The 13247-nt window shown below is 37.0% G+C and overlaps 2 protein-coding genes across 2 annotated transcripts in view; one reads left to right on the forward strand and one right to left on the reverse strand.

Moving 5' to 3' along the window:
* Positions 1-13247, reverse strand: part of Brf (Brf RNA polymerase III subunit) — an 85228-nt gene that overhangs the window by 45895 nt on the left and 26086 nt on the right. The window lies entirely within an intron of this gene.
* The window catches only part of lute, a 28070-nt gene continuing 18142 nt past the window's right edge, over positions 3320-13247 (forward strand). The window contains exons 1-2 of the mRNA XM_065220935.1: positions 3320-3403; positions 4061-4783. Of these exons, the coding sequence (XP_065077007.1) occupies positions 4405-4783 (379 nt within the window). The 5' untranslated portion in view covers positions 3320-3403; positions 4061-4404. The remainder of the gene's footprint in view (positions 3404-4060; positions 4784-13247) is intronic.

Below are 13247 nucleotides of genomic sequence, written 5' to 3' on the forward strand. Positions count from 1 at the left end.
TTTTGCAATATGTGTGTAAGAATATATTACAACAAATGTTTGATTTTTTTATTTCTAGATGCGATTGATTTCAAGATATAGTTCAAAACTAAGCGGAGTTTTCATTGTAAGATTACTTAACCACTATCACTACTAATCATGGATCTAAGTAAATATGTAGATACGTCACTTATGATATGATAAATAATGGATTCCAAACTGTGCTTATTAAATAAACTATGTTTGTTTAACTTGTATCATTTTTTATTCAACGCTAAGCCTAATTTAAGCATTGTTTACAGGTTTACAGGTTAAGCAGGTTTCTAGAGTTGCACAGCAGCAAGGTATTTTATGCCTAACGTCCATTATGCCTAACGTATATTATGCCTAACGTCCATTATGCCTAATGACTTTATGCCTAACGTCCATTATGCCTAACGTCCGTATGCCTAACGTCCGTATGCCTAACGTATTTATGCCTAATGGGGTACACTCGAATTTACGTATTCTCGGCAACCTAAGCAGCGATCATCTTTCTATAGTCTTTTTCGTTAAGGAACTCACACATATGCAGTATTGGTTTGGTTACAATCTTTTGCTGCAAGCTGCTTTAACAATTTCATTCGAAAGTATTGTCAAAAACTGTTTTGAAACGCATTTACAAAGCTCCAATCTTCTCTAGTGAGAGCGAGTATTGTCGGCAACCAGTTTTTCTTCGGCAACCGTTCCATTTGAACTGCATGTAAATCTGCTGTTCTATTATCGGCAACTCGAAATCAGCTACAATTTGTAGTGCGTGTGTTGCATTTCAAGAAAACTTTGCTAGATTGCTTTTTCTCAGTGGTAGAAATATAGTCAAATTGAATCTGAAAGCATAAAAAATCGTTTGCATGCATTCAGCGATAAGTTTTCGTAAGAAAATCCAGTGAAAATAGTGTTTCAATTTGGGTTGCCGAAAATAGTCTGTCATGCCGAAGCCGTCATTTCCCCTAGTTAATTTGGCTCTAGTTTTCTCAATTTTTTACCTATTCAAACCAAACACCCTGCAAATAATCGAGAAATTACCTGAGTTTTATAAGTAACACTTGTTGGTCACGTCGCGGTTTTTTTTTTTTTTATTTCCAATATGAACCTAGCACTTTTCGTTGTCAAATCATAACCGAATCGTATATATATGACTTTGTGGATCATGCACGACTTATTACTATGTATACCGGAAATTATAGGTTTTCCAAATCGTCCAAGACATCAGTTGATTTGTTCTACTAGATCAACCAAGACTGCAATAGTGTTTGTAGTATCAAAAAATGTCCAATCAGATTCAAAGTGTCTATGTAGATCATGCATGATCTATTTCCGAGTAATCCAGATGTTGTAGGTTCTTCAAATCGTCCTGGAGTTCAGATAATTTGATCTACTAGATCAACCGAGATTGGGACAATGTCTTTAGCATCGAAATATTTCCAGACAGATGCACAGTGTCTATGTGGATCATGCATGAAATATTGTCATGTATACCAGATGTTTCAAGTTCTCCAAATCGTTCTGGAATTCAGGTGATTTATTCTAACCATGACTGGGATAAAGTCTGTAGTATCGAAATAGTCCAAACATATTCATAGTGCTTATATGGATAATTTTTAATTATTTCCACGTATACCAGATGATCTAGGTTCTCCAAATCGTCCTGCAGTTCAGATGATTTGTTTTACTAGATCAACAAAGACTGGGATAATATCTGTAGTATCGAAATATCGATATGGAAATCCTAGAACATTTGGCATACACGAAAATGGGTTGGCATGATCAACATAGACACTGAAAATTTGTTTGAACATATTTCGATACTACATATATTGAATTAGTCTTGGGTGATCTAGTAGAAAAATAATCTGATCTCCAGAATGATTTCAGAACCTATAACATCTTGTATACGTAGCAATAGCTAGGGCACGATCCACATAGACACTTTGAATCTGTTTAGACATCGTTCGATACTTCATACATTATTGCAGTCTTGGTTGGTATACACACTTATAAAAAATAATGTAAAATTAGGTGCTCTGAGACTGACATATACGAGCGTCAATTTTGACATAAAATTGAGTCATAATAGACATAAAATTCAGCTCAATCAAACGTACTTTCGAACTTTTCAGTCCCGGAGCACTTAATTTTACATGACATGTTTGTTTACGTCTCATCCTTTATGTCAAAGATGGATTCCGTCACGTGTAAGATTAGGAATTTCTAAGTGTGTAGTAGTACAAATCAACTGAACTCCAGGACAATTTGGCGAACCTAGAATATCCGGTATACATGGCAATTACTCGCATATATACGATTCGTTTATGATTTGACAACGAAAAATGCTATGTTCATGTTGGAAATAAAATAAATGTCTCACATTGGACAGATCCCAGGGAATTACCGTGTAAATCTGGTGTGACTTATGGAATTGAGATCATTTCTAGATTATTTGCAGGGTGTTTGGTTTGAACCGGTAAAAATTTGAGAGCCAAATGAACAACAAAATTGATGACAGCAAAATAATCCGGGACGGAAAGGTTACAATGAATTCCACAATTTTCGCGACATCATTTAATGTTTCCGCGATTTTCGCGACTGAAAGTTCGAATCCGCGAAACACGCGAAATCCGCACCTGTTGTAACAGCCCTGCATTAGTTTAGCTTGCCAGTACTGTTCTAAAGCTGCTCTGCTTTCAAATAAGTCGATTTTTAAAAATATAGGCTTGTGCGAAAATATTTCTGCGTAATCATTTTTTGCGGAGGAGTCTAAAGTGGTGCAAAAAGCGAAATATATATATATATTTGGTTCATTCCTCCACCAAATGAAAATGTTACTTTTATAAGAAGGCAACAACTCATCAACTCGGACTTTTTTTTATGAATGACCGCTGCACATTTGTTATTGTTGCCATTATGTTTCAGAGTGTTCTGCACCCAAAATAAGCGATGTGCATTTTTAAAACAATCCATACTTAAAATTTGGAGTAACGCTTCATTTATGGTAGAACAAATAAAACTAAAACTATGTCGACGCATTTTGAGCGATCATACACCCCTTCCCCCTCTGTTGCTTATATAAAAACAAAAACTGTTTGATAATAATCATAGTTTCATAGTTCAAAAGACCGCAAATGACAAATTATTTCTAGACCAATTATTAACAAACAGAAGGGAAAATGTGAATGATAATCATTTTTTAATCAAACACCACCATTGTTCATTTGCCTACCACGTATGACGATGATAAATAAAAAGCTACCAGTAACGCTGAGTAGTCGGTCCCATACGGTTCGTGGTGGGAGACGTATTTCACAGCTAAGAAAAAAAAACAACGTTCAGTTCTTCAATCGATCATCTAACGGAAATCGCGTACCCATACTCGCACAAAGTTCTGGTACGGTTTTTGCCTACGACATCGACATTGTCTTGTTTACTCATAGCACAAGGCCCCAATGAGTGTCGGCCATCGGCAGTAGCAGCAGTTCAGTACAAAGTGCCGGTCTGGTAGTGGTCATCAGCACAGACAATAAAAAAAACGATCGAATGGGTATTACTTATTCATTGGTAATTTGCAAAATTTAGCACTAACTCGCTGCTAGTGAGTACTAGTTGCGTTAGGCAAGGTTCACTTCGTAATAATTGATGCAATCGTTGCAAGGCCGGAATGGGTCATCCAGGGGTGATTGCTTTCGACTCGATTGTCGCCGGGACACTGGGAAAGTGAACTTCTGCTTGTAAATATTAATAATACATTTTGTGTTAGTCCTTACGCATTCAGTCTCACCACTGTGTTTGAATAATTTTGTGTCAATTATTGCGAAAATGTATACAAGATAACCAGTTACATGCTACCGACGACAAGTACTTAGATTCACTAGAGTGAACAGCGAGTCAGTACACGTTGCAAATTTGAATAAACACCAACCATTGTACGATAAGAATCCACTCAATACGTGCTCATTTGTATATACTAAGACAATTTTCGAATCGTTCGGCGCAGAAATTAGGCATACCAAATGTATTAATTTTTCCTATTCTCTTATCATTGTAGCAAACTTTGAAGTCAAAGGCGCAGAAAGGAATACGTTGAAGATGATTGTAATGTGAAACCAAGTGTGGTAGACGGATCCAAAAATAAGCAAACACAGAAACAAACCAACTCCTACACAAAAACAGAACAGAGATAAGCATCGAAGGCGACAGCAAATGAGCAAGTGAAAATTGTGTCTAAAAGATTGTAAATTTGTGATAGTGATCAGCTTGATACGAAAGGCAATTTGGTAATATGTTCACGACAATCAAGTGGTAGTGAATGCGAATGTGATAAAGAAAAAAAAACGAAAACGGTTCATAATAACAAAAGTTCTCCAAGCATTCCAAAACCGATAAAACGCAATGGTTGATGCACTGTCCGATCCAATAACTGATCACTTTGGGCGTCAGTTATTGCACTGGCTTGTTGGCTACTCATCCTCGTGGTATTTGTCACTGAGTGGATCTGAGTTTATCGATAATTTCAAGAAGTTAGAAAGTGGTGCATCGATTTTGGAGCAAGGTTTAGGCGCAAAGTTTGACGAGGAAGACGAAGAAACCAATGCCAATGTTCATCGTGCCAGTGCCAATAGTGATCGTAACAACAGGTCGAGAAGTGTAAATCAAGAACGAGCCTGGAGACTGATAAGGCGAGACGACCCGATTGTTGAGTACGGTCAACGGAATTATGTGAACTTAATGCTGGTGGATATTATGGAAAACTGCGAGGAAGGAGTTCCCGGTAAGAACCTTGTGGAAGGGTGTGAAGTATGGTAGAGTAATGCAATTCATATGAAGACAGTCACGAAACCTTAATATTGGACAGAACGAGAAACAATTAGAAATGCGTCAGAGATTGACGCACGTTTTTTTTTTTTTTACAAATGCTTCAAATACCGGCAAATGCACAGACAAGGACAGAACTACAAAAACTGTACGACCCATAGCCGATCGAAAAAAAATTGAGTGGTCTTCTTTATGACTAAGGTTAAGTATCACCGGCCTACACGTAGGAAAAAAGCAATCACTTGTTTGGCTCAAGTGATTATGGTGAATAGTATTTGACATTGAGATGGAGAGTTGAGATATTGCTTTCAATTAAGAAAAAGTCAATGCTATGCAATGAAGAGATTGCATGATTCATTTATTTAAATCTTATAATGCTCCTGGACAAAAAAAAAATGGAGTGCCATAGTAACAAAATATACTAAAGATCTGTGCGGATATGCACCATGAGACATAGAAATGTTGCTTAAGGCACAACATTTATTTTGTATGTTTTGTATTTAACTAAAATGAAACTAGATTTGGGAAATTCTGTTTGCAGTTTACACTGAGTTAATGAAAGTCTTCTTGATATTCGTGATGATGTTGGTTCCATGGACGTTACCAAAAGGTATAGGAAAGGGGATTAGATTGCCCGCTGTAATTATTTAAGAGAATAATTATTCAGAGTTTGGAAAAATATTGTGAGTGGAATCTAGAAATGTTATAAGCTGACATAACATTTTTTTCTAGACCCAAAAGTAAGATATGTTTGTAAGTCCAAGACGGAGGTTTTTAAAGTTGAAAAAAAAATCGTATTCTCAGGCAACGAAAATATTTCAGACTGCGAATATTCTACAAAATTTAAGATTTAACCCTTTCGGGACGACTTTTTCCTTTACATTTAAGTACGGATAGAAATATCATTGGAAAAAATATTTTTTTGGGATGTCCTAGACCATCCTGGAATGCTTATTCTTGTTTACATCGCTTAAATCATCTGGGAACTGGTCTTCCCTATAGAACTAAGTCATGTTCATAAAATCTAGATCCATTCTCATGGCCATAAATCGTTCAAAATATTCTTAGCAACAAAACATATCCAAACATATTCATAGATCTTACCCGCAGCAATTACGATCATAATCCTTTGTTTATAAAATGTTCTAAGCTCTTCAAATCGTCCTGAAGATAAGATCATTCAATCTATTAGATCAACCAAGAATGGAACAATGCCCTAGCGACGAAACATGTCTTTTAATTTTGTCGAACCTCTTAACGGAATCCCTTTATGAAGAGCATGCTAAAGAGTCTCGAGTATCCCTTTCCTTGATCTCTATTAAGCAATGTTGATGGATTATGTTTAAATATTTCTAAACTCTCTGCTATGTCTAGTTTCCAAGGCGAAGATACGCTCCGCAGAATAATAAAATTATACTTTGTTAAATTGTGCCCCTTTGTAAATATATGTTCTGCAACCTTAGATTTAAATTCATAATGAAGTCATTTATCTATCTCTTTGTTAGCCTTTTTACCTCTGCTATGCGTTCCTTAAGCCTTGTTTCCAAAGTGCTTTTCTTCTGACGAATGTAGATATTAATACAATCTGGACAAGAGATTTTGTGGACACCGGCTTTTCTTAAAATATTTATTGAATCTTTTGTTGATCCTAACAGTGACTTCAACTGATTGCTGCTGAATACTAAATCTAGACCAAAACTTCTAAACTTCGAACTCAATGGTAATGTTTTTTGTCGAAATTCTCCGCCACCCGTTTTAATCCCTCAGTTACTGGTGTAAGAGTTGTCAAAGTATGCCTAAAATGGTCCCTTCCCAGGTAACAAATTGATGCTTAACAAATGTTCTTCCAACGATTTTAATTCAGTCTTAGTTTGAATAATTGTTGTACATAGACCACTTTAACCTTTGTTCAGCTTTTAAACATCTAAATCTGGTGATTTTAATCAGCTCAAACCTTAACAGCAATATAAATTTTAAGCTTTTTAAGGCATTAACCAACAGTCTTTTCTAACCCTTGTTCAGCCTTCTTGTTTTATTTTTTAAAAAATGGAAGACCGCTTCATATCTAATCCTTTTTATGATACTGCTTTAGAATGTTGCTGATAAATTGGATTTACATATTTATATTGTTATTATATGCCTAAAAGTTACCTTTACATTTCGGGGCTCAAACCGGCAGTCACTGATTCACAGGCGTCAACTATACCCACTCGACCACATAAGCATATTTTTGGCAAAATCTTGTTCTGTCTTTAGATCAGCTAACTTACTGAGGTTGAATTATGGGGATACAATTTGCTTTATGCACTACCATAAACCCATAATCTACTTCTGTTCTTATAATTCAATTTGAGTTGTTACTTGGGTTGTTCTTTTATCGATTACTGCCTGAATTGTTTTTTCTTGATACACATTAGGTCTAGCGATTTCAAAAATGTGAGCTATTTCCTTTGATTTGCCAGTGTCGCTTAGAGGAAGAGTTTGCTTCCTGTGAACCATGTGGGGAAAGGCCATTTTTGTCGATAGGAACGATTTGAAGAACTTGGTATTACTCTCTTTGTATTTATTGGTTTCCTATAGATTTCGAAATTGAACAAAACCGTTTCCTGATGATGAGAAGACCTAAGAAGGAGAGTTTGCCGTCTTTCTATTCTTCGTGAGTAAATTTGATGTCCTTGTTGCTTATGGCCTCCAAAATTTTTGATAAATCTTCCCTTTTGACAATGCTAAAACTGTCATCCACGTACCTTTACCAACAATTGGGCAACAAATTCCTATCCTCCAGAATATTTTCAAGCTTAGCCATGAACAATTCACATAAAAATGGCGAAAGCGGATCGAAATAGTTTTCCTCCATACAAAGACGAGTAAGCTTGAGATATGACAGAACTTTGTTTTTCCTAGTAGAATCCTCACGTTGCTTCAGAAGCAAGTCCTCTAAATGGCTTCCTTTTTTGGCACACTCGGAAAAAGTGCTGTGACATCAAATGAAACCATGACTTCATCTACCAGAATCTCTCAAGATGTCTGAAGTTGATTTGCAAATTCCTGTGTGCTGTTAACTGAGCGAGTGGCAAAGTGCTTAGACATATTTTGAAATTCGTTTACTAGCTATTTGGCAAGCTTTGTGAGTGGGGAATCCTTCAGCCGAGATAATCTCCCTCATTTCGTTTCCTGGTTTGCGAATCTATGGGTTTGAAACTTCCAATTGACCGAAACATGTCCAAGTAGATTCATTGATTCGATACGTCATAATTTATGATCCCTTTCTATGTATATCAGATGTGCTAGGTTCTCCAAATCGCCTTGGAGATCACATCAAATGATCATAAAGTTCAACTACGACTGAGACAATGTCAATAGCATCTAAACATGTCAAAGCAGATTCATACAGTCTAAAGGGGGTCCCACATCAAATTCCATCACGGAAAAACGCTATAGAAAATTACCTAGTTGACCGATCCTTTTCAAACTTTCAGACAATAAAATATAACCCATTAGGAAGCTTTTGGTTCTGTACAACATCTGGCCGCAGCTTCTTCTGTACGGAAACCCACTTTTTCTTCATGTCTTCTTCAGATTTGACCTCTTGGGATGCTTCCGTAGTGCCTGCTTCATAACAGCCCAGTATTTTTCGATGGGCCTTAGATCTGGTGCGTTGGGGGGTTCTTGTCCTTGGATACGAAAGTGACCCCGTTGGCTTCGTACCACTCCAGGAAAACATTTGAATAGTGGCACGAAGCTAGATTCGGCCAGAAGATCGTAGGGCACTTGTGTTGCATCAACAGAGGAAGCAGACGCTTTTGTAGACACTCCTTGAGGTAGATCTATCCGTTTAAAGTCCCGGTAGGCACGAACGGCGTACTCCGTTTGCCACATGAGCAGATCGCTTGCCAAATCATGTATTTCATGGCAAACTTTCAAAGTTTCTGCTTCCTCACTTCCTGCGGAACATCGCGGTGATGAACAGTAGCCTCGAAAGCTGCCCGAAGTCCGCCTTGACGTAAGTCTCATCATCCATGATGAGACAATGAGGCTTCGTCACACAGTCACCGGGCCCGTGATTTTCCTACGGTATTTTGCCGTTCGTCACGATTTGGAGCCTTCCGCACTTTGTACGTATGCAGTTCCTCCCTACCCTTGGCTCTCTGAACGAAAGACTTGGACAGATTCAACTTTTTGGCAACATCCCTGACCGAAGCATTGGGATTCCGCTTAAACGCTTTCACGAAACGCTTGTGATCCTGATCACTAATAGAACATCCATTCTGACCGCATTTCTCCTTCCGTTCGATGCTCAGAGTTTCGTAGTAACGTTTAATCATACGACTCACCATTGACTGCACGATTCCGAGTTGTTTTCCCGTTGTCCCGATGAGAGAGTTGAGGATTTTACAGGTGCTTGCACAAAATCAATTCTTGTGTTTGCTTTTCGGGTGACGCCATTTTTTCCAACTTATGAAAAACTGACAGCGATAAAAAATACAGTGTTAACAACACAACTACTTCTATCCAAATTTTCAAGAGAAAATACCCAATGGGTAATTTTCTACAGCGTTTTTTCCGTGATGCAATTTGATGTTATTATTATTATTATTATTATTATTATTATTTATTCGTATCATTTTCCATACATGTCCATGTGCTAGGTTCTCCAAATCGTTTTAAAGTTCAGATAAAATGATCTACTAAATCATCCACGACTGCCGAATGCCCATACATTTAAAAAAATTAATACAAGTAGATAGATGCACGCCAATCCCTTATAAACTATTCAGGATTTATGTACCAGTTATGGCTATACGTTTCTTACTATCCATAATAGGAACCATAGAGTCATGACTGATAAATCTACCCTATATGGATAACGGACAGACAAATTCTTAAGATTTCGGATATTAATTAAAATTCTCCAGATTAAACCAAATCAAGATTCCAGGACATTTGAGATTCATCGACTTCTGGACTTATAATCATTTCAAATATATAGATTCTAGAACCTTGAGACTTCGAGAAGATTTCTCGGGCTACAATGAAGAAAGGTACTGGATAATGAGATCATTTAGTAATTCTGGGATTTTTATAGTTTGAAATTATGAATCCAAATCCTCGTTTATTCCCTACTTGTCCAATCAAGGTGTCTATTCAAATACAATTTTTAATTGCCGGTTTTTTCCGGTTATTTGAAAAATAAATCCAAACATCTCTGCCTTAAACAAAAAGGCGTTCAAAAATAACCGGTTATAGAAAAACATATTTTTTCAGCAGAATTGTACTACAATACGTCTGCTTTATAGAAAACATATGAGATGGGATTTAAATTAACATGTTGATGATCTAGATCTCCAAAATCTTATAGAATCATAAATTCGTATAAAATCAAAAAATTGTCACCTGCAAAAAATGGGCCTAAATGTTATTTTGGTATGTCGGAAAAGGCATATATCAATACAAGGGAGCTTAGCAGGAGAAACGCAGTATTAAAAGTTCTTCAAATCATCCTGGAGCTTAGATATTGAAGTTCTGTAAGCCAAACAACATTTTGTGGGATACAAGTTTCTAAAATATTTATCGTTAATCGAAATCTTATTCAATTTCCACTCAAAATTTTTGAACATTTTGTGCTTCACGGAGACTCATAACATTATTTAAAATTAATAATTGTATGTATGTATGTATGTATGTAAGTAGCCACCATCCTAGCTTGGGTCTTGCCCTGCATGTGGCTCCACTCAACAGCAAGATCAAATTTTGTCATCATTCTGAATTCAACATACTGCTGTATGAAGTGCAAAAAGGGGTTGGACGGGACCGTAAGCAGAGTCTCCTTCCAACAATATGATCCAACAAAACGAATAACGAAATTCGCAATACATGTTAAGCTTTCCACGGGATGGTTTGTTTAAGAAGAACGCGTCGAATTCATTGCAACTGTTGAAGTGAAATGTAACTATCTAAAATGACAGTACACATCTTCAATCTGGAACGTACTCACCAAATCAATATATCCGGGAGCGCATTCCCGATGCTTATTTTTCTCTAGTCATTTTTAAACAATTCCTCCTGCAGCGATTCCAACCACACAATAACTAAATATCACTTTTCTTTTTCAAGTCACTCTGTGCCCAAAAGCAATGCACATCGCAAAAACCTAATAATAGATCAGTGCGGTCGAGTCACACCGACAACAAAGCGAGAGCACACCAAGCACCTAAGCAAACATCAGCACAAACAATTCTAAATCAAATTATCGCGCCCGGGACACACTTTTTCAAATGCGAGCACCGGAAAACTACACGCGAGCATAAAGATAGCCCGAGCTCTAAAAAAATAAAAGCACGCAGCGCAGCAAAACACTTAACCGTTCTCCAACGCTTCTCAAACTGAACTCATCATTTAAAATTAATAATTGTGTTTAAAAATAACGCTGTTGAATTATCTAAATAATCCCGGATATCTGTTTTTTATGTTCGAAGTACGAAGATTCCACTTAATGAAATAATGGGTAAACCTTCGTAAAGAGTGGTTTGGATTATTAGGTTTTCCAAAATACCTGGAGTACAGACATTTATTTTTTTGTAGTCACTTTAACACTCTTGGATCATCAGAGGTATGGATTCAGATCTTTATATTTTACAGACTAACCATGGCATTCTACAATGTCCTGACTAATTTTGTGTACCTTAATTAATTACATTTTAATTTACCTCTGGACCAATCATCTCATGATTGTTTTTTGGGGTTCCCGCATTTTTCCCAGATTTCCCGGTTGGATGGACAGTATATAGTATAGTTTTCTTAATTGTATAGACTAGCTAAATATGATAAAAATGAAGTATCTACCGGCATGCTTGATTTCAACTATAGATGTCGATAGTTATATAGCTACTGAATCCGATCAGTAGCGGTGCTGTTTCTTCCTCCTTCTTCGGTGAATGGACGCTCATGTGAGCAGCAGCTTTCTGCTTGCGGGCAGCCTTTCGTTTTGTACTTGAGAACAATGCGCCAAAAGCACTGCTGCTGATGATGAAGACCGACCGGACACCACCACACACGGTGATTGAGTAAGCACCGTTAGACGAGACCGGATGGAATTCGATTTTGAAATCTGTGTTAGGAAAAGTGCAATCGGTGCTTATTTTGATCGCCATTGCAACAGTTAAATAATGTGATGCACTGAATATACCACCAATTGTGTACAGACGGTCGTCAAGAGTGATAATATCAGTTGCTTTTAATCCCATTTTCGATCAAGACGGATGTTCCAAAATAAGATGTGGGGATTTTACATATTCTCGTCAATCTAACTAGCGTCCGCTATTCTATGGGGATTATCGTTACGTAGCACGCAATGTGAATGTATTTGTTTGTTTACATTTGCTTTCTGCTCTAATAATTATTATATTATCGGCAACTGGAAAATCAGCAACATTTTGTAATACCTATGATTAATTTAAATAAAAATCAAGATTGAAGCTTAAACACTTAGGAATCGATGATCGTAGATACATGCAATTAAGTGGTCAGATACAATCAATTAAGTGCATGCCAATAAATTAGCGCTATAATTTTGTTCACCGGAGACTGCTACTGGTTTATTAGGGCCTCACTTAGCTCAGTCGGAAAAATCGCAGCTATATAGCAAGACCATGTTGGAGGTGGCTGGGTTCGAAATTCCCGGTCCGGTCTAGGATTTTTTTAGAATTGGAAAACTTGTCGACTTCCCTGGGCTTAGAGTATGATTGTACTTGCCACATACACACAAAAACAAATCACGTAAAATCTTCTCTCGTTTAAAATTGCGCTCACATAAACGCCGAATTTTTTTATAAGCTGCCTTTGGGACAGTTTCACGACTTAGTCGATTTTTTAACCTCCCCCCCCCTGTGTAACACTTTTTCCATACTTATTACACGTAGTGTCACACATTCTAGAACCCCTTTCTTTCTCCTCAAGAGTGGACGTCATATTTGAATCGCTCCTTTCCATACATACTGTTAGATTTGATAAAGAGTAACAAATTGTTAAGATATTGTCAAAAATCTAACACACTTTCCTGATTCCAAACTCGGCCTACGAATTCTGATTGCGTCCTAATGCATTGAATCACTTTTTAATTCACTTTGACATACGGATGAAGTTAAAAATGGAATCGGTCGGAGCGCTTCTTTTGTTCTAATAGTTTTTGTTTGATAGCCTTATCGTACCAAACATATGATTGACTGGTTTACGCGGAAATCATGGATATATTTGATATGTTCTGCTCGATAGGCCCAAAATGGGCGATTAGGTCGAAGTGGGTCTCTACGCAATCGCAGTAATTTACATGAATTAAGAAAGCTCTCAATTAACAACTGTGGAAGTTCTGAAATAATAGAATAATAGAAGAAGAATAATGTCTTATTCAATGCTATTGCGAT

The sequence above is a fragment of the Ochlerotatus camptorhynchus genome, unplaced genomic scaffold (genome assembly GCF_037179485.1).
Source record: "Ochlerotatus camptorhynchus isolate MF236.1 unplaced genomic scaffold, CSIRO-AGI_Acam_v1.1 ptg000136l, whole genome shotgun sequence".
NCBI classification, from domain to species: Eukaryota; Metazoa; Arthropoda; class Insecta; order Diptera; family Culicidae; genus Ochlerotatus; species Ochlerotatus camptorhynchus.